This window comes from Aspergillus uvarum, assembly GCF_003184745.1.
Source record: "Aspergillus uvarum CBS 121591 unplaced genomic scaffold BO82scaffold_5, whole genome shotgun sequence".
NCBI classification, from domain to species: Eukaryota; Fungi; Ascomycota; class Eurotiomycetes; order Eurotiales; family Aspergillaceae; genus Aspergillus; species Aspergillus uvarum.
The window spans coordinates 236,893-258,244 of NW_020291302.1; the positions used below are offsets into that span (position 1 = coordinate 236,893).

General features: G+C 55.1%; 5 protein-coding genes across 5 annotated transcripts; 3 read left to right on the plus strand and 2 right to left on the minus strand.

Moving 5' to 3' along the window:
• Nucleotides 1-544: 544 nt before the first annotated feature.
• On the minus strand, nt 545-2,472 carry BO82DRAFT_389019 (putative proline permease; the record flags this gene model as incomplete). Its single annotated transcript, XM_025638426.1, has 2 exons — nt 1,922-2,472; nt 545-1,853 (listed from the first exon to the last, which is right to left on the minus strand). The coding sequence occupies exons 1-2, from the start codon at nt 2,278-2,280 to the stop codon at nt 545-547; spliced, it is 1,668 nt and encodes a 555-aa protein (XP_025496057.1). The 5' UTR covers nt 2,281-2,472.
• A 667-nt stretch (nt 2,473-3,139) lies between these two features.
• BO82DRAFT_140507 (SGNH hydrolase) lies at nt 3,140-4,149 on the plus strand. The gene has a single exon (XM_025630066.1). It carries the CDS (start codon nt 3,314-3,316, stop codon nt 4,112-4,114), a length of 801 nt encoding a protein of 266 aa, XP_025496058.1. The 5' UTR covers nt 3,140-3,313; the 3' UTR covers nt 4,115-4,149.
• A 5,395-nt stretch (nt 4,150-9,544) lies between these two features.
• BO82DRAFT_140534 (uncharacterized protein) lies at nt 9,545-10,486 on the plus strand. The gene has a single exon (XM_025630067.1). The coding sequence runs from the start codon at nt 9,758-9,760 to the stop codon at nt 10,346-10,348; it is 591 nt and encodes a 196-aa protein (XP_025496059.1). The 5' UTR covers nt 9,545-9,757; the 3' UTR covers nt 10,349-10,486.
• Nucleotides 10,487-13,493: 3,007 nt separating this feature from the next.
• Nucleotides 13,494-17,106, plus strand: amdX (putative C2H2 transcription factor (AmdX); the record flags this gene model as incomplete). Its single annotated transcript, XM_025631084.1, has 2 exons — nt 13,494-13,582; nt 13,632-17,106. The coding sequence occupies 2 exons, from the start codon at nt 13,494-13,496 to the stop codon at nt 17,104-17,106; spliced, it is 3,564 nt and encodes a 1,187-aa protein (XP_025496060.1).
• An 859-nt stretch (nt 17,107-17,965) lies between these two features.
• On the minus strand, nt 17,966-21,044 carry BO82DRAFT_350639 (uncharacterized protein). The gene is made up of 2 exons (XM_025634209.1): nt 20,828-21,044; nt 17,966-20,762 (listed from the first exon to the last, which is right to left on the minus strand). Exons 1-2 carry the CDS (start codon nt 20,990-20,992, stop codon nt 18,075-18,077), a joined length of 2,853 nt encoding a protein of 950 aa, XP_025496061.1. The 5' UTR covers nt 20,993-21,044; the 3' UTR covers nt 17,966-18,074.
• Nucleotides 21,045-21,352: the final 308 nt, after the last annotated feature.

Below are 21,352 nucleotides of genomic sequence, written 5' to 3' on the forward strand. Positions count from 1 at the left end.
TAGACAAAAGGATTGTTGTCCAACAAAGAAGGCTTTCAGCTTCGTTTGCGCGAGTACGGTTGCTTTGATGATGCTTCCAGTGGTGGGTTCTTTGTTGCAGCAGCCGAGGTCTCAAGGCTTTTGCTGGGGAGTGTCGGTAGAGTCTCATCTGTACTGGGTTGCAAAAGGTTGTTCGGTGCTATGTCTGCCTGGAAGTGCGGGCTGCATTGCTCGGGGTGGGAGCTCTCGGGCCCGGGTACAGCCTGGCTGGATCGTGCTTTGTCCGCCAGCTCGACTGATTGGCTCTCTTCGGGGACATGCTGTCATTCCGGCAGGCAGGAGCTTGGTTGGGGCTTTGTTGGAGCAGAGAGGGCATGAGCTGGTCGAGCTCGTGTTACACAGGGAGGCAGGTTGGGACGATGCAGCTCAGGCACGTACACTGCAGTCGGTAAGAGTTAGGGCATATTGGCTGTATCTGCAGACTCTCTAACAAACCCAGCACCTCATCAATCATTGTCATTCTATGATACGTGTTGAAATATATCTGCAGAAACTACACCCAGCGCTACCACATCTTCTCCCAAACCCTCCTCGCCCAATGCATCCTCGCCAGCTCCGCCCTCCTCCTCTCCTCCAGCCCCCCGTCCTCCCACAGGCGACACTCAGCATCGACCTCCGCCTTGCCCGCCAACAAATCGACATCTTCCGGCTTGACCCAGGTTGTCCGTTTCCACACCTTCCAGACCGCAAACATGACGACCCAAAACGCAATCCCGAAGTACGAGGTCACGAACCCCTGGACACTGAAGGGGGCGAACACCGTGAACCCGTTGAACAGCGTGACCACGGACCCGATGACCACCGCCAAAATGGCCGCGTAGGGCTGCGCCGGCGACGCCCACGGCAGGAAAGTCTTGCGGTCCAACCCCTGCGCCTTGAGCGCGCGGTACCACGCCAGAAAGACTACAACCATGCTGGTGTAGGTCAGCACGAAGGCGCAGGTGGTCAGGTCGACGAACCAGTAGAACACGGTCACGGCGGAGGTGCTGGCCACCAGGAACGTAATGCAGGAGAGTAGCGAGACGACGATGACGCAGTAGATCGGCACGCCGGACGCGGTGCACCGGCACAGGACGCGGGGGGCCTGGCCGCGCCGCGCCAGCGAGTACAGCGTACGGCTGCTGCTGTACAGGTAGGCGTTGCCGCAGGACCAGCCCGCCAGCAGGATCAACAAGTTAATAAACCCGGGGAGGCCCCGGATGCCCAGGTTCTCGATCCCGATGACCCACGGCGAGGCGGCGGAGCCCACGGCGGACGAGGAGTCCAGCGCGCTGAGCAGCCGCGGGTCACGGGCATTACAGATAATGCCCACAGCCAGCACGCCAATCACGTAGAAGCCCACGATGCGGTAGAAGGTCATCTTGACGACGCGCGGGATCGTGAGCCGCGGGTTGGCGATCTCGCCGGCCGCCAGCGCGGGCAGGTCCGGCCCTGCCACCGAAAAGCCCGCGTACACGACCACCGAGAAGAAGCCCAGGAACCGGCCGGTCGTGCCCTCGCTGTAGTACTCGAACATCACCCCGTGCGTCCAGTTGCGAAAGCCGTACACGTCGTGGTGCGGGTTGCCGCCCACCATCGTGATGAAGGTCAGCAGGACCAGGCCCAGCAGCAGCAGGATCTTGGTGGACGCCATGATGAACTCCGTCTCCCCGTACCATTTCACCGCGACGATGTTCAGCAGGAAGCACACCACGATGGCCATGGCCACCCACACCGCCGGATTGACGCTCGTGTTCCAGTATTGCATCACCGTCGCCACCGCGGCGTATTCCGTGCAGACGAGCATCAGGCCCCCGTAGAAGTAGACCCAGCCCCTGTGTCCTTTAGCATGTGCTCGGATGTGGGCTTGGATGTAGGTGAGTGGCGGAGGAAAAGAACATACATGGCAAATCCAAAGGCAGGGTCGATGTATCGGGCAGCGAGTTCGAAGATGGACCCTCGAATAGGGAGATATGCGCACATCTCCCCCACGCAGAGGTTCACCGGCCAGATGAAAAAGACCCCGTAGAAGAGAAATCCCAGAAACACGGAGAGGGGGCCTGCATCGCGGAGGTAGGAGCCAATTCCGACGAATAGACCAGTTCCAATGGAGCCTCCGATGGCCATCAGCTGCACATGGCGAGAGGAGAGACCGCGTTGGGTCTGGTTCAGCTCGACGAGGGTGCCATGGTGGCTGGAGGGGGGGCTGTCCGCAGCGGACGGCTCACGCGAGAGATCGACGACCGACGGTGATTTCTTCATGATTGCGCTGTCGCATAGCCTTCATGGCTGTCATTGCCGCAGGGGCTCGTTTATAAACCCCATATCTCGGCAGTGTATCTGGACGTCTGGGGTAGCGATAGGGCTCGTTGGGAAGGCATTGTCGAGACAATGATAAGAAGTTCGAATGAGATGGCGGCGTCTTTATCAGATCTTCCCGCTATCACTCGTTCCTGTCCCGATGGGGGAAGAGAGGGCGATGGATATCTTGGCTGCGATAAGCAGGTTGTTGGTGAGGATCGTGGTCTTTGCCTGATTGGGCTCATTCTTGGGACGCAGTCACGTGGGATGATTGGCACAGGGAAGGTGGCTCGACTGCATTTGACTTTGCTGATGCCCTAACTGCACAGCGCTGCCGCACCGGTCAGCAGTCAGTCAGTCTATAACTCATTCCCTAGATAAGATTGTGACGCAGCAAGCTCTGAGTCTTTGCAACAGCATTCCAGCATCCATGGCTATCTCTTTTCTCCCTCTCTTTCTCTCTCCTCCCTTCTTCACATCCGTTCGACCGGCAGCTGCGGGTTCAACCAGCATCCCCGCACGGCAATTTAATCTCGGGCGATGCTTAGCCGAGCAGAGCAACCGCTACACACTCCATCCACATCAGCTGTTCAACCAAGGCGCGGACTGCCTTCGGACATATATTTTCCAGACCCTCGGACTTTAGCTAGACAAACTTCTTCAGGGATCTGCCCCACGCGGGGTAATGGCGATGATTGTTGCGTCAATTCCTCTCTGCGTCACGGAGTGGCAGAACCATCGAGCAGCAGGCCCGTGGCAGCAAGATGCAGAGTCACGCCCACCCACCCTCACTCCTGGCAGAAGGATGTCAATTGTGCCATGATTGCTGGAACTGACGCTGGATTCTTCCAGTTGGTGGGGTGAACCAGCACAACCCTCCCCAGGGAGTCAACACATAAGACGTGCATTCACCACCCCGACAAGCATCACGAAACCCAGACCACCCTCCCAGTCCCAACTCTCACAAAACAATCCCCACAATCTAACCATCACGATGAAACTCCCCCTCCTTACCCTCCTTCCCTTCCTCGCCCAGCACACCACCGCCCATCCCTCCCGCAAGCCCCAAGCCCCCCCCGTGCCCCCCATCTTCTTCCTCGCCGGCGACAGCACAACCGCCAAACAAAGCACCGGCGGCGGCGGCTGGGGCAACGGCTTCCTGAACACAACCCTCCACCACAACGCAACAGGAATCAACTACGGCGTCAACGGCCGAACGACCGTCAGCTACCGCGCCGACGGCTACTGGGCCACCGTGCTCGCGAGCGTAACCACCGCCCACGCCTCCGGCACGCACAACCCCTACGTAACCATCCAATTCGGCCACAACGACCAGAAGGCAGCCGCCAACATCTCCATCGCCGAGTACACCACCAACCTGGAAGTGTTTGTCAGTGACGTGCGCACCGCCGGCGGCACCCCCATCCTGGTCACGCCGCTCTCGCGCCGCGGCTACGACAACTCAACCGGCACGCCCCTCATCGTCGAGAACCTGGCCGATCAGCGCGCCGCCACGATCGCCGCGGCGCAGGCCACCGGCGCGCTGTGGATTGATTTGAATGCGGCGAGTACCCGGTACCTGAATGCGATTGGGCCGGCGGACGCGTGGACGTATAACCTGGTGGCGGATGATCAGACGCATTTGAATGCGCAGGGGAGTGTGGTTTTTGGGGGGCTCGTGGCCGAGCTGATCGGCGGGGTTGTGCCAGACCTAAAGAGGGAGGGGTTTGTGGTTGTTGAGAGGACGCTCAGGGAGGATTTGGATCGCGGGGTGTATTTTTGGCCGGAGTTGTAGGGCTTCTCTGGATTTTGTGGGGAGGGAGGGGATTATGGGGTATGCGGGTATGGTATAGGCGGGTATGGGCTAGGGGGGTTGATATGAGATCCTAGGTGATGTATACCGTCTGATATGCTTGGGATCCCGGTGTCTTTGATGTTGGGAGATGGGACTCGTTGATTCTGTGGAAATTGATGTCTTGGGATGAGGTGATGGTGTGTGTGTGTGTGCAGAATATAGAGCTTGTACAAATGGGCTTGGTCTACGGGTATTTTAGATCTACGAGGCTCTCGTCTTTCATCTCTGATGTCTGGCCGTCAGTTCGTTCTAAGGAAGTGCACCTAAGAGCATATGCTCGATGCTTAGATGGTAAGTCAGGCATAGATATCCTGCTTAGAAGGATACAGCCCCTACAACACAACCGTGAGGGAGCGCATGGGCCCCCCAGACCATATACAGAGTCAGCACCCTATCTCGGCTCGTAGGCCCAAAGGCGACTCAACCGGGGTCAACACTTATCGACCGAGTACTATATTTAGCCCCCATACTACGACAACTATTCTTACTACTACTAACAACCACAGGGCAAGCCCATCAATCACCAAGAAAACACTGCATCCTAGCCAACCATCTGCACTCGTGCTCATGCAGAGGCGACATACCACTTGCATACAATCAAGGATAGCATACATAGGCTGCTTACCCCGGCGTCAAGTCCACGAATCTCGACCGGCAGTGCCTGATGCACGGCACGAGCATCCGATGCAATAAGCGAGATACAGTAATCAGAAGAAAGCGACGAGGATAAGATCTAAAGCCTCCAGACTCAAGTAGATACGAGACAGGGGGCAGGGGCAAACAAGCAGGTTGCATCGCGGGCGAGAATAATGAAGTGACTGGGCTTGGCAGGTCCAGCCTCAACGCGTCGCAAGCCGGCTTTTCTTCGGAAGAAATCGCGCGATTTGTTCCGTACACCGACGCAGGAGATTTTATCATGCAGTAGTGTCACCGTGCCCACCACCAAAAACCTTCAAGTGGCGTGTAGCACTATTTAAAGATTGCCACCCTGTATTTTTGGAGATGGATGAAACAATCCTACATCCGGGTACTGAGTAGTATGTTCAGGTCACGCTCAGGTTGGTGTCGGACATGAACCAAGCTCCAACAAACAGTCCACGAGCCAGCGCAAAGGTGGTTTGTTGGGATGGGCGGCTGCAGGGACCACCCCTCGGCCTGTGCTTCTGCCACCCTACGGACAATTGACAACCTTGAAGTGATCGATGGGGCCAGCAAGCAAAAAATCATCAACGCTTTCTGCACGGCGGGCCGTGGGGACAGTCTGTGGGCAGATGGCGCACTGCTAGATAATTGGGATCGCAATTGTCAACCCTCGCGCGGTAGGGCGGGCGGGAATCACGGCTACCTATCAGCGGCAGCCTGCCTCCGATCACCCTGATAACTCCAGCCACCATGCCACCCTGTCTGTCATTTCTCGCAGAATTGGACGTCCAGGCCACAGATCGGGGACCGTCGACGTGCCGGGCGACCTGCATCAACAGTCTAATTGCAGCATTTGGTATCACGGACTTGCCGGCGAATCATCCTCCGACCTTCTTCGCTGCATCCCCACTGCCCCAGGCAATGTAGTCGTTATCTCGCGTCGCAATTCCAGGACACAATCCTCCCTCATGGGAGGATCGGCAAGGCTCAGCCGCAGCACGGCTCCACCTCGTGCGCAACACCCTGTATGACAGAAGATTAAGAAGTGTAAGAAGTTAAGATGTTATAGACGGAGTGATAAAGTGCGGTCGCGATACGGCGTACCGTACATACTGCCAGAGACTCAGAGTCAGTTATTCTCGCACCAGCATTAGTGGAGGATTGTGCATGCACTTATGCACGTCCTACCGGTTTAGCGCCTGCGGTAGCACCAGGAACGGTTTAAACACCCGTCTGGTCAGGGAGGATCCCTGCCAGGCTAGGATCCAGTGGCTGGGGTAACCACCATCCACATTGCTTTGCGCGGCCCGTCATTTGGCAGGATGAGGGCTCGTGTGGACTAGTTCGGTGCCACCTCTGCTGGTGATACGTATCATGCAACAGCTGGCGCACAGCGAATCTCCACAGATCCAAGCCCAGAGGTCATTACTCCAAGGGACTAGCCCAAAATAGTGGGTTGGAGGGCAGGTTGGCTGAGACCAGCAGGACTCACAAATGTCAAACAGGACCGGGAAACGGGTGAAGACATCCTCAGTCAGTCAGTCCCAACAAGCTGTGGCTCATTGACCGTTATCGTCCGAGGTCCACAACATGAGCTATTGTGGATCCCTTATAGCAGTATCTTGTTATAGCACGATCCCAACCTTCGGCGGCAGCATCGACGGGACCAGAGGATGCACGAGGAAGCCGTCGTAACACCTTGGAAATTAGTGACTGGTCAGAGCTCCAATGGTGGGTCGGGGGGGCGTCCAGCGACGTCTCCCAGTGGCTAACACGGAATCGGAGTGTTCAACATCACAGCAACACCTATCATGACCCTGACTCTTATTCCACCAGTGCCAGTAATCAAGATAGTGGATGGCGTGCTAGGCCAGTCAAGCATGACTCAAGCAGCACTGAGTTATATTTGAGAAAAGCACAACCCAATCACAGTCCCCTTCGTGATGACACCTCCGTCTGGTCTGGGGTGGGACTGGCGTAAACTAGTACTGTACTGCTAGGTAGCAGGTACAATACCAAGTGTGTGTGTGACTGAGAGAAAACGCCTCATCGAGCTCACATTGGTCATGCAAGTACCAAGCCGAGTCAGCGTCTTGCTTTCAGACATCGCCTCCCGCGATACGAAGACCATTCAGCCCATTTGTTTCTAGAACAGATCGATCGCCGGGCACATTCATGAAGGCGTTGAAATTCCGAGCAGTGTGGGACATAGCGTGTTGGTACGGGATCACCATCCTCCCATGATGCCATCTTGCATATATTTTGTCCACGCACGAGCTCGGAGAATTTTCTGCTCGTTACTCGCGTCTCATAGGATCTACAAAGCGATTGTCTTGTGTTATGTCTGCCCAGAAGTGCAGGCTGAATCCTGACACACTGCATTATCCTGCGTCGGATCATAGCGTTCCGTGGCACCCGCGGCTGTGGCCTTGTCTTAGCCTTCTAGCGAAGTCGCGATAAAGACTGCATCAGCAGCTGCAGGCCACCGAACCGCTATTATCCTCATTTGACGAGGAGATGACTCTTCGGTGCTAGAAACTGCACTATGTGATAGTGCTGTCAGGGGCGTTCTCGGCCAGCGGTAGCATAGAATCTAGTATGCTTCTGTGTATAGTCAAGACAGCACACCTGGCCACTTCCTTTTCTTAGGTGCTGAGCTTGTTGGCAGGTGTCTGTGAAGGTCACATTCTTAGATCTGTTGAACGGTGCTACGATCGCCCACTTTGGCAGCGACACAATGTCATTTGTCAGATTGTCAGGCGGTGGATGAATATCGTCCGGAGATCATCCGTAGTGGCACCTCAGATGGGTCGAGAGAGGATTGACTTCGCTAGTCGATTGAGCTTTAGCTGTTTCAATAGCGGACGGGGGTCGTGCGAGTCTAGCTTGCGAGGCAGGTTAACAGCTAGGTAGCTAGGTAGCTAACAAGAGTATGAGTGAGTTCCAGATCACCAGGGTTTCCACAAAAAGCACGCCCGCGATCAGGATCTTGCTCCGATCTCCCGAATATTTAAGTCAAGCTGGGGGCTGAGAGGAGAATAAGTTGTAAGTTGCAAGTCGTAAGTAGTGCCTCGTTGGATTGGGATGGATGGGTGCAGACGGAGTACAGAAGGAAGATGGTGGGCAGCAGCCGACTCGGCGCTAATGTGGCCTAAGGTGTCGAGGCCCCCGAGGGTCTGTTCTGTGGTCGCGGCCCGTGCGATAAACTAGTCTACTTTGGTCTACTTTGGTCTACTGCCAGTAAACTAACCTTGAACTCTGCTACAATCACTCCAAGTCACTCAAGTCACTCACCCATTCATTCACTAACTACGGAGTAATGAGTTACTTGTTACAGTGCTCTCTCTTTCCCTCTCAGCCATCGAAGTGTTTGAGCATGGATGGCGAAACTGAAATTCAGTCCGTCTTCCGGTCTCCTTGCCACTTCTTCACCTTCAAAGCCGGACCTTCGGTTCATGTCGGAGCGAGCTGTCACCCATCGGCGATGACTTCACCTGTTGACCATGACCATCGTGGAATGGTGTCACTCATATGGCCTATATATAGCACGCATAGGCTAACCTGTCCAGATATTGGTTGCAGAGGTAAGCATTTTCTGCCTCAGGACGTCATACCGTGGGATGGTCATCAACGGCGGCTGATCCTGGCTTGATCGCTGGGTGCCTCACCTGTGCAGCTAGACTACTCCCTATGTAGGTGCACAGTACTCTGCACACAACCCGACTTTCGACGGATATACTCGCTCCCGGGCCAGTGATGGTTGGCGTTTCGTGTAAGCCCAATGATTTTTGAACAGCTTACAGCGGCAACTGATCCCAATGAACCCCCACATTTTCCAAGCATGGACCACCGGTGGATCCTCACCCGCCAGGGTCTCTGCTCGACTCCGTCCCGGCGTACACGTTGTCAATCTTACCGTACTGCTATTCCAGTGGTACAGAGTATGCAATTGATGCATCCGGGAGAAAACGGCGCGAGTCCATCAACAGGAATGTGTCCTGAGATCGGGGTTGCGCATCCGCCGGCGGTACACAATCCGCAGATACGGGGCTCGCGAACTTCAAAGAATATACTCTGATGTACAATACATCCTTTATTTGCCCAAAGAGGTAGATGGTACAGTACCTTCGCTAACTGCCAGTGCGATGAGCGACCAGTAGCCCACTACTGGCCAGGTACCCGCACGGCTCGCCACGGGCAATGTTCTAGCAGGACTAGGAAACCTTCCTGCTCTGCATCTCCCTTAGTCTATTGCTCGGACTGTTCACCATCAAACTCAAAGCCAGTGGGCCATTTCCTTAACACCAATCGAACCCCGTGGAAGTCAAATGGGCCAATGCAACGTGGACGCGGCGATTGACCGATCGCTCGTGTTGGTTGGCCATCCATTCCAGAAATTCGAGCCACGACAGGTTACGCCTAGGCAGGTACACAATGACACATTTCTCGTCTACATCGGCTCTCCAGGTTTCGGTTCTAGCCAGTCTCGAGAGGAATGATGGATAAGCCACCATCCCGTCTGCGGATCAACCAGGCCCGGCGCCACAGCCCCAATCAGGAGCTGTACTGCGATGCTTTCCGCGAGTGTTACCATTGTGCTTCGGGATATTTTCAAAACTTTTTTTTAGTAGAGTCGAGTCGAAATGCTAATTCTTCAGTCACCGACAAGGGTCAAGAAGACTTGCACAGGGTGTAACGATCACCCGTCAGTGGGTGGACGTTGATGTGAAACATCGACAACATATTTAGAAGAATGTTGCCCACGCCCGAAAAATTGGGCAGTCAAATTTGCGGGACCGGCCGATGCTAAGATCCAGGCAGCTGCGGCTTTACCGGACCTTGGGAGAGATTTAAAACCCCAGCTCTTTGTAGCGAGCGAGCCAGCGTGTACTGTACCTACGGAGTGAAAAGTCCTCTCATTATTCCAGGAGTGATGACCGAATGGATCCACCCGCCAGGTCGGATCGAACGGAGACGATTGGGACATTACCCGCCGGATCCAGGGAAATCCCCCACAAAACCGCAAAGTTGCTTTCATTCCAATGCCATTCCTCTCCCCCACAAAATGGCGCACGCTTGCTTGCCCACTGCGGTCCGGCCGGCCTTGGGGTCCTGGGAATGTCCACTGTGAATTCGCGACAGTTGCAACTGACTGAATTGGGAGGATTTAGCGGGCGGTGCCAGCCGCCACTATCTTCACCAGTCCGAAGCAGGCAAGCAAGCAAGCAACCTCGGTCCATGGATTTTTGGAGAACCCCAAACTTTCCAAACTTTCTAGCTTCCCATCTCCTTGTTGAAAGCTCCCCTAGCCGACGGGAAATTCGCGGTGAGTTCTTTGTATGCTCGTACCATTGCTGGGGAAGGGGGATTGCGAAAGTGAAACTCACCCCCGTGCCTACTGCGCTCTCGGGAGCAATACTGGCTGATCCAGCCGAGTCACGAGGTCCGGGGTTGGATTTCGTGTTAAACTCAGTCTCCCAGGAGTCGATGCGACCAGGAGCACCATCAACGGCCCGTGACCTGGTGGATTGATCCTGGCCAAGACCGTAATCTTACTGCATACCAACATTGGCGTACAACGCACGTCTTACAGTCTTGGAGGGTTTGCAATCGGCCGTCTTACCGTACTGCCCACGATAATATACTCGTTTGGGGGACCTGTCTCTTTTGCTCGGTGCAAGGCAGGCCGTGAAACTGCCTAGTTGGGCTAGTGGTTTTCCAGTTTGCTGCGACTGCGACTAGTTCCGGACCGCCTCCAACGACTCACCGGTAATTTAACATACAATACAATTGCCGACGATAAGGAAATGATAGTTAGCCTCGAGGGCAATTGTTTGTCAAGGCTGTTCACTGATTATCTTTCGGCGGAGTCATCATGTCCTTCGAATGTTGTTCGTGACTATCACCCTGGCCATCGTCAAAGTCGTTGCATGCTTGCTTTGAGTCCCTTGAGCCTGGGAAACGGGAAATCCGATTATACTCCCGCGACAAGCAGGCAGCAGCGCAACAATGTCTTGACCGAATGTCGGCTTCCTCAGGCAGGGGGCTCATTCATTGCATTCATTCTCGCCTTCCACAGGCTCCCTCGTTGTGCACACCAACTGTAGGGATGTGCAGTTGATGGGCCACATTTCCGCGTGGTCCTTTCAGTCTTTCAGAGTCATAGCCGGGTTCCGATGAGGAATTGGCCTGGCAAGCGATACCTTCCGGTCAACATCGGGGTGCATCCGAGCTTACACTGCAGAATATGACCAGGATCGCCAGTGCAAGCCTATTTCGTGCAAGAGACAAGAATTGGTTGCATTTGGGATTGCTCGATGCAGGGAGCCCCAGGCCTACTGGGGTGAGCTGGGCGATGTTCTGACAGAGTCGCTTTCCAGGAAGATAATAAGTTTCCCGTCTGTATGTATGTACTCTGTAGCCCATGGTAAAGTCTAATTGACTGCCATAGTGACTGTGCTGTTTTCCCGTCACCGAGCAGAGTCCCCGGAGTTAGGAAAGGGGAGGACGGGATGATTTGCTGAAGAACTTTCCCCCACGTCATAGAGGCAGCCACTTAAGACCGTACGAAGATTTAGTGAAGTGGTCGGTTATCTAGCCATAGCTATAGGTAGTCTACGTGGGGTGGTTTCGTCGTCTACTCAGTTAACTTGTTAAGGGTAGTATTGACGACCACCGTACTGTACTGTACGTCTTGGTGGGTGGTTTCCGGTGCAGTGACAGGCGGCGTACGATCCCCGATGTCCGGGTGAGACGGTATCGGCGTCACGAAACGGTATGATGATTGATTGCAATTTGAGAGGTGGGTCTCTCCCCGTGACTGGGTTGAGTGATTGACTGAGTGATTGACTGTATCAAGCAGTAGTGTAGTGGGGCCCTGGCTGGCACGCACCTTTGGGTCTTTTCCTGTCATGGCCCATGCTTTGGCTCCAAATTGACCGCGGATTGAACCCGCCCTGCTCCACTCTGGCTGCAATCCGGCTGTGATTATTGGAAGACAAGCTGGCGTGACTAAGCTGGTTCGTTGTTTGTATGCGTGTATGTTACTATGTAACCTGGTTACCCTTCCCTTCAGCTTACGAGTAGTAGCAAGACGAGCCCTCCCTTCATCTTCCTAATCTGTCATCTGAGATAAACGAGCGATCGCAATTAATTAATTACTTTCTTACTACTGACTGTCTTCTCTGCCCTCCTATAATTGGAATTATTAATAATCCCTCACCCGGATCAGTCTGGTCGGAGCACGGCTTGCTGACGACGTTTGGGTCGGGTGTCGCCTCGGAGGCATGGAAAGATTGAATTTATTATTATTTGCCTGGGATTTCCCCTGCAACATCCAAAGATAATTTTTGCCCTGCTCCTACTGCTGCTGCTGCAAGACAGTGAGAAAGAAAGAACGAACCAGTGTTGATCTCATAACTGTTTTGTGCTAGGAAAGGGAGAAGTAGTATCCCTACGACTTACTACCTTTCTGACTTGACTGTGTACTCCAAGGCTGTCGGCTACAGCCTCGCTCAGACGACAACAACCACCTTTCTTCCTCCTCCCTCCCTTCTTCTCCCTCCCTCTTTCCCTCCTTCACTTACCTTCCCCACCCATCCCTTTCCTTTTCATTTCCATTCTTCTTGGACAGTTTTCCAGAATCTGGGCGGGTGAATTTGTCTTCTTTGAACGATTGAACGATTGAGTCTAGAATACGCGGGTTACCAGTACTCAGTACTCAGTACTGTTTGCAGTCATCCCCAGCTTATCGAGAACGAGAACCAGACAGGCCCATTCCCCATTCGGTTATCTCCGGCTTATCCACTTTCCTCTTTCTCTCTCCCTACGCTCTGTGTCTGTTCTGTGTCTCTCACTCACACCACTACTACCTCCACTACCTCCACTACCTTCCCCTTCCACCTCTCCCGTCATCAACTACAACTACTAAATGCGATAGCTGTGGAGTGACCTCTTCAGTCCCTTCCGTCATCTTATCATTACCTTCTCATTATTCTTCTACTCCTGGTGAGTTACAATTCTTTTTCTACTCTAAACCTTTTTTTTCCATCTCCCCCTGGGAAGCCTGGACCTTGAAGAGAGTTGACTGTTGAATGTCCTCCTCCACCCCCCCTGCTGATTAAAGTTGCGCTGACCCCCGAGATCAACCACCCCCCCAGGAACAGAACCACTTTGCCACCTTCCCCTACCCACCTTCCTACCTCGTCTCGCTATTCTTTGTACTATTTCACCTCACAATATTCCTCCCAATTCTTCTCTTCGCCCTTTCGCCTTTCCGCCCTTTCGACCCATCTCATTTTCTGTCACTCTGACATCCTTCCTTCCCTAATTGTCTACTTGTACCTTGACTTAGAGTTACTGGGTTCCTCCTGTGTTCTGTGAGTTCCGTCGGTTGCCCGCACTCTAATCGCTGCCTCGTCAATTCCGAGCAAATAATAGTCCAAAGCTAACCTCAATTCCGTTGAATCAGCATGCGGTCAATGTCGGGTTTTGCTCATTCCCCTGTTCAGTGATCCCTTCCCTATCGCCTCGATACGCTCTCGATACATTCATCGCCGCCTCACCCCACTCGCCCTGCTCTCATCCCTTCATCATCCCAAGAGGCCCATTCCTGCATCAAAGGTTCCTTCCGAAACCAGTGACTACACTGGTGACCACAAGAATATCAGGTGATAGGATGCTACTCGCCTCAATGGTAGGCCAAGATCCGGCCACGAGCCCCAAGATGGACAGCATCAGCGAGGTCCCGGGTGACCTATCGGGTGAGTGACTACAGTGACAGGTCTCGCTCATGGCTCTCTTGATCCCTAACAAGACCAGCACCCTCCAAAGCCAGCACCAAGAAGGACACCAATGGTGCGAACACTGCTGCTGCCGGGTCCGTTCCTCCTCCGAAGACTGACAAGCCACGTCCACACGGTTGTACCACTTGCGGTCGCTCTTTTGCGCGATTGGAGCATCTCAAGCGCCATGAGCGGTCGCACACCAAAGAGAAGCCTTTCGAGTGTCCCGAATGCGCTCGCTGCTTTGCTCGTCGCGATCTGCTTCTGAGACACCAGCAAAAGCTGCATATGACAACTACGCCATCGTCACGTCCACGGAATGCGCGCAGGGAGAGCACCGGCACAGCGGGGACGGGAACGACGAACCGAGTTCGCAAGAACTCCATCGTCAGCAATCCCAGCACGATGCGTCCTCGTGCCAATACCATCAGTCATATTGACGGTGCTTCGCTGGGTTTGGTCGGTGCAACCAACCCGCCGACCGCTGGCTCCGGTCACCCGGCCCATGCTTATCACCCGAGCATTGGTTCTGCTTCGGTGGGATCCAACATGGATTTCCGTGGGTTCTCCGCAGGAGGACATCATCCCCCGGTGAACGGACTAACCAAGCTGGACACGTCGGGCTTGCCGATTGACCTGTCTGGGGGTCTGCGGACGGCTCCCGTCTATGGAACCTTTGACCTTAGTGTCCCAGACCTAGCTATGAGCTATAATACCACCATCAACCCCGCCCAGCTGCATTTTGGCGGCTCACCACAAACGTATTGCAACGACTCACCCTCGTCGCCCTACACGCATGCGGTCCACCACATGCCGCCCACGGATCCCATGATGGAGGATGATTTCCACTTCGATTGGATGAACGGCTACGACCCGTCGATGCAGATGCGCAAGAGCAACGATTCCGCCATCGACGAGTCATCTCCGTCGGCCATGAGCACCGGAAGTCAGAGCGGTATCAGCGAGGCCATGATGGACGGATCGAATCGCTACTCCATCTCGTCCGCAAGCTGGCACAATCCATTCCCGCCCCATACAACCGCCGCTTCTGCGAACCAGTACTCTCTTGACTACCCTACTAGTTTTAACGATCTAGGAATTCCTCCAGATACCGTTTCTCCCAAGTCCTTGCTGGCGCAGAACCCGTTTGCCGAGACGTATGCCACCCCTCCGTCCATGACTTCAGTGGGCCAGCCCATCATGGGAGGACACTCGCAGAGTATGTTCCCATCCTCTATGGCAACCAACGGAGAATCTCCTAATCCTCTCAACTTGCCTTTCGCGAATAGTGCCCTACGATCTCACCATGCCCCAAGCTCCTCGGATACCTTTACAGACTCCACCCGACAGGCTTTATTAGCCAGCATGGCCCATCCGACCGGTCTGATTCATCGCAAATACTCTCAACCTGCCAGCAGCATGGTACAATACCGTGATCTCTTCTCTCGCCCTTCTAGCCTCAGCAGCTCCGGCCAGCTGCCAAGCACCTTGGACATGCAGCGTTATATCTCCGCCTACATTACCTACTTCCACCCGCAAATGCCATTCCTCCACATTCCCACGCTTGATTTCCAGGCTCCTGAATACACCAATAACCTCCGAACTCCGAGTGGACATTTAAACCTGTGCTCGACCGGTGTCGCTGGCGGTGGTGGCTCGTTGATCCTGTCCATGGCCGCTATTGGTGCACTTTACGAGTTTGACACCGCTGCATCGAAAGACCTCTTTGAGGCTGCCAAAAAAATGATTCAAATCTACCTTGAGGAACGTCGTAAGGTAGACATGTCAGCAGCATTCGGGCGAGCCAGCTATGCGCGCGATAGTTCTGTGCAAAATACTCCGCTATGGCTGGTTCAAGCGATGCTGTTGAATGTCATCTACGGCCATACGTGTGGCGACAAGATCTCGGCTGACATTGCAAGCACACATTGTGCAGCACTTGTCAGCCTTGCTCGGGCGGCTGAGCTCACCCACCATGTGGATGGCAAGGATCTTCCACAGGACCGTCGGTCAGCCGGTCTCAGTAATCCGAATCGCGCCGAAACCGAGACCCAGAACCAGTCATTCTCCGGGCAGCCGAAAGAGAAGAAAGATTGGCTCGACTGGAAGTTAGAGGAAGAACGCAAGCGTACTCTCTATGCGATATTCTGTTTGTCCTGCTTCTTAGTTTCCGCCTACAATCACGCCCCCGCTCTCACCAATTCCGAAATCCGGCTCAACTTGCCTTGTGAGGAGGATTTGTGGGCTGCGGAATCTCCACAGGCGTGGAAGAAACTAGGCGGCCACTCGTCGACCAAGGGCACTACTTCCTTTCCTTCTGCCTTGACATACCTGTTGACTGCCAGTCAACGCGAGCGGCAATCGACGCCATCGAATCAAGCACAGTCACCCGGTGATGAGGCTTCTCAAAGCTCCTCTGAATCTACCCTACAGCCTAGTACATTTGGCTGTCTAGTCCTCATCTATGCGCTGCATAATTACATCTGGGAGACTCGCCAACGGCATTTAGGCCGGCAATGGACGTCTCGCGAAACGGAGGCTATGCAGGCGCATATTGAGCCCGCCTTACGTGCCTGGCAGACTGCTTGGGCCAGCAACCCTGTCCACAGTCTGGAACGTCCGAATCCTTTCGGTGCCGGGCCTTTGTCAGCCGACAGCATCCCACTGCTGGACCTTGCCTATGTAAGGCTGTTTGTCAACCTCGGCCGATGCAAGGAGGCATTCTGGCAACGCGACTGGAATGCCATGTCTGATGAGCTTGCGCGCGGGATTGAGCTGGTTCATCCTTGGGACGATGTCCCGTCCGAGGTACTGGATCCTTCGATCACGGAAGCGTCTGCTCAAATTGACCACCGTCGCGATTCGATCGCCGACCTGGGCGTTGCGGGCCTTGCCATCTCGAGCACTCCGACACAGGAGCAGCCTACGCAAACCTTAATGGGAGTGTATAGACCAGGCCAGTCGACACGGGAAAGGCATTTGCGCAGAGCCGCTTGCTATGCAGCAGACTCGATTAGCATGTCTGACCAACTGGGAAACACCTTTGCAGAATTCACCTGTCGGGAACTACCCATTCAATGCGCAATGTGCACCTTTGACTGCGCCCAGGTCATCGCTGAGTGGATTACGACGGTCCAGGAACGTGTCGGGCCTTACCTTGGTGTTCTTGGCCGTGACGAAGTCGATCTGGTCCAGGCTGCCAATCTCATGTTGTTGGAAGATGAAGATTGCAAACTCATTGAGAAGATCAGAGAGATTTTGGGGAACATTGAAAACAAGATGGAGAGAGAGGTGCAAAGCAGCGTCACTACATCGGCTCTCAGCGTTCTTCAGCGCCTGCCCAGTGTTGTGGAAGGCGGCTACGGCTGCAAGATTCTGGTTGCTACAGCCAGTCTTCTCGACCGGGCTGCTGTCTGGCCGATGATCAAGATCATGGCTCGATCCCTTGAAGCGCAAGCTCTGCGGCTGAAGGAACGAGCGGACAACTCAACTCTTGGGAGTAACTAGCCTCGATGTCACTACCTCAAAACCCTGTGTGCTATGATAATCCTTCTACCTGCGGACAAGGTCACGCGACCGGCGATGCAGTGCTGCCGGTCCACTATCAGTGGGAGTGCTGTTGCTGGACGATATTACCATGAATTGGTGCGTCTTCTAGGCCTATCCTTACAATACTGTTCTTCCTGAAGGATCTTGAAGAATCCTCCTACAAAAGTTACTCTATAGCTGGTGAGAACCCAGCGATGCTGCCCGACTGGAGGGGCTGGTGCGCCATGCCACCACCACCCTTCGTTACGTTAACGCTATCACGCAAGTGCCCCACTGTGTTTTTATATGATCATTTTTCGTGCGTTCTGTACTCGATGTCGAGAGTTGATTTTATGTATTTGTGAACGAAGGGCTCGATCTACGATGTTTGATGTTTATGTTTATCTTAATTTTTTGGACAGGCAGGACTTGGCGGGGCACGAGAAACTGTGGGCCTAACGATCGAAATGCTGGAATTGTCACGATACCCTGGATCAGCAGTACGATGCGAGACTGACATGACGGGTGGCGTACGCCGGACCCTTTTGCTATCTGTGCACATATATACTTGAGATACAACCTGTACATATGCGAATACAATGTGCGATGATTGGACATGTTCAAGCTTTTTGAATGTAATGTGTAGCAGATGCAGGATGTAGGCGGGTAGCGAGTGAGGAGGTTGCTTGCTGTAGCAGGAAGTTCTTACGAGTTGATAGCATCACCCATTGGCAGATTCCTTACTACCCCTGCAGCCTTGAAGAAAGTCAACAGACCAACCTACAATCTACAACCCAGTAACCAGACAAAGAAGGTGAAATGCACAACCAAGACGCCAGTTTTTCTACCCATCCAGTAATATATGTAAAGTATGTGTGTCTGCATACAATCTCTCTCTTCTCTCGTCTCGTCTCCCCACCCGTTTTCTATCTTTTTTTGGTAGGTAACTATACAAACAGCCGCTCGAACGAATACTTGCCCACGGCCTTCCGCCGCAGGTACCCGATCTCTCGATTGCTGCGGGCCTTGACCTCGCCCGTCTCCTTCTTGACCTTGGTCTTGCTGACATCCTGCGCGGCGGCCTTGAGCGACAAGGGCAGCAGCTTCCCGGCGGCCTCGCCGCTGGCGCCGCCTTCCTCGCCGTCGCCGGCGCCGAAGACGACCAGGTCTGCGCCGTTGAGTTTCTCGTACCGGACATTGGCGGGCGTGACGGTGTTCTGCTCGGTCGCGGGGATGACTGCCGTATCGGCGACAGCGGTGGTAATGGTGGTAGCGGTGGCCTTGACGCTATTCGTGTAGCGGAGGTACTCCCGCAGAATCCCGGTGAGGTAGGTGGCCTCCTCGACGCCGGCGAGGGCGGCGGAGATCTCGGACTTGATGTCGGCGATCAGGTCCTGGCTGTTGTCGGCCAGGGGTTCCCCGGAGGCGGAGGCGGCGGCGGCGGCGATCCAGCCGGAGGGGCCGATGGCGTCGATGGCGGCGTTCAGGCAGGTGGTGATGGTGTCGAGAGCCAGGGCGGGGTTGGTCTGGTCTGGGGAGATCGGGGTTGGGGGGTTCTCGGTGAAGCGGGTGGTGTGGCCGCTGGTGGCGAGGCAGAGGCGGAGGTGGTGGACCATGGAGATCAGTTCGGAGCGGGTGAGGGCGGAGCGGAGGGCGGTCGTGAGGGCGGCGGGCGGGTGGGTGTGGAGTTTGTGCAGGGTCGTGTTGAGGCCCTTGTAGATGTCGTGGAGGGTGGCGGGCTCTGTCGTCGTCGTCGTCGTCGTCGTCGTCGTCGTGACGAGGGCGTTGGAGTTTGTGGTGGGATCGGTGGGGGAGTCGGCCATCTCCTCGTCGTGGTCGGGCTGGGTTTCGCCGGAGGTGAGGAGCTTGGCGCGCGCCTCCTCGAGAATGATGGCGCTGGAGCGCGCCTTGTCGAGGAACAGGCGCAGGGCGTAGGCGAGCTCGTCGGTCGACAGCACCACCCGGCCGGACAGCACGCTGTTGAGTTTTTGTAGCGTCGGGTCGGAGTCGACTAGCCCCTGCACGAAGGAGCCCACGGGCAGCGGTTGCAGGATGCGCGGCTTGATGCTGCGGCGCAGGGCGATCTCGACGTTCGCCTGCGAGAGGTGGCCGATGTTGATGAGCCATTGGCACGTGCGTTCGGGCCAGATGGCTATCGAGAGGCGGGAGGCGGTGGGCGCGGAGAGCGTGTCCTTGCTGTTCTGGCTGTTGTCCTCCTTCAGGGAGAAGATGAGGGTCAGGAGGAAGAGGGTAAGTTCCGAGTTGACGAACTTTCCAGGGCCCGGGAGGGTCTTGGAATCCCCAGCGCCGAAGAACCGCTGCACTGCTGTGTCGAAGTCGCTGGCATTGTTGCTCTTGACGCACTCGCGGAGATCGTTGGTCAACTGCGTCCAGCGCACGGTCTGCTTGGCAGTCAATCCAAAGACGGCGGCATCCTCGGTTCGCAGCTTCTTCGAGCTAAGGTCAGACTGGGCGTATGAGGGTCCGATACCGCGGCCGATGGCGTCAATCAAAAGGCCGTCGCGAGGGCGTTTGAGGGGTCCCGCGGCGAGATTCGAGGAGCTCAGGTCGAACGCCAGCAACGTGTTGTTCTTCGTGGCGAGGGCAACCCCCAACCGGGCAAAGTAACTGACGAAGGTCGTGGGTGCCTTGACACTGGATGAGCCACTCGCCGGGACGTCGCTGACGGCGATACTCCGTTGGATGGACTGGTATTGGGTATCGTAGACGGCGATCATCGATTGACCAGCGCCGATCACGGATTGGGGCGATATGCGCATGATTGACGAGAAGGTCTCATTCTCGAGGATGAACTTCGACGTCAGCGTGGGGGCGTACTGGGAGAGATCGAAGTTGATGTGTCCGTGTGGGAACGAGAGGTTCAGTCCAGCCGATCCGGAGTGGAAGTACCACTGCGAGCCCTGGCGCTCGATGGTCTCCTGTCCGCTGACCTCCGGGATGCTGATCGTGAGCAGATGTCTCATCTTCTGGCTTTCATCGATCCTGCGCTCTGGAAGGGTAACGTCGGAGGGCACGGAGAACATCTGGACTTTGACGTCGCTGAGTTTGACCGGATCGGATCCATTGGGGTGCGAAACGACCAACAAAATCGAAGGCTCATCCACGCCATTATCAGTCAGGCTCCCGAGCGCCAAAGCCGTCAGGTCTTGCCGGCGCTTGAGCAGAGATTTCTTGGCATCCTCGAATTCAACAAGGAAACAGGCGTTGACGCTGTGTGTCGAGCTGATTTTGGCCACCTCGCTGTGTTTCAAGCTCCACCGCTGGGTCTTGAGATCGGGAGACAGTCGGCGGACGCGACCATCTTGGTGAACGGCGAGAATGTCGAATGAACCTTCGGGTTCTTGCTCAGTCGAAGGGCCAGGAACAATCCCTACGAAGTTGACTAGGCTATCGGAATCGCTAACGGAGTAGGACGAGGAGGAAATCACCGGGGCGCTGGAGCCATTGCCACCACTTTCTTCAACGAAAGCCTTGATCTGCTGCTTCAAGGCGATGTACGTCTGTCTCCTGACCACGGCTTTGCTGGGGATCTTTCTGCGCACCGAGCAGGGCTGGCAAGTGAAGGATGACTGCGGCGGGACGGCATAGGAGGTCACCAATTTGGGGGTTTGAATCTATCCAGAGGCAAGATCATCAGCATGCGGCTTCTTATGCGATTGATTGACAAGTGACAACATACGTTGTAGATGTTCACGGCTTCACCATCTGCCGCAACGACGACTTCATGTCTCTTTCGCTTTTTCGACTCGGCCAGACTGAAGACATCGCCGATGTGGGTTTTACCGGTCGAGGCGTGCAATGGGCGAGGCAACTGAGCCAGCACCGACGGCGGTTGCAATTCCATGGTAGCGACAGTTGAAATCAGCGTATGCGACAAAACTGCGACCGTGTCGCTGTGAAACTGCGGCGTCGGCCTTCGCAGAAAGAAAATGGATCTGTATGCCTTCCCGAAAAATTTCCGGGCTTATGGTTGCTCCGGGTCCCGGCACCGATACCTAAAGCGGCTTAGGCGGGAATGACGTTCGGGCAGCGCAAGAAAGCCTCAGGCCGAGTCCCTCCCGGCTTCCAGGCGGCCTTTTCATCCCGCCCTTAATTGGAGGCGCGGAAACACGCGCAGCGCGTCTTTTGGTGCCCGCCCGCTTATCACTACACAGCTCCAGAACATCTCACTTCCACTTTGACTCTCCTCCCTACATCATGATCT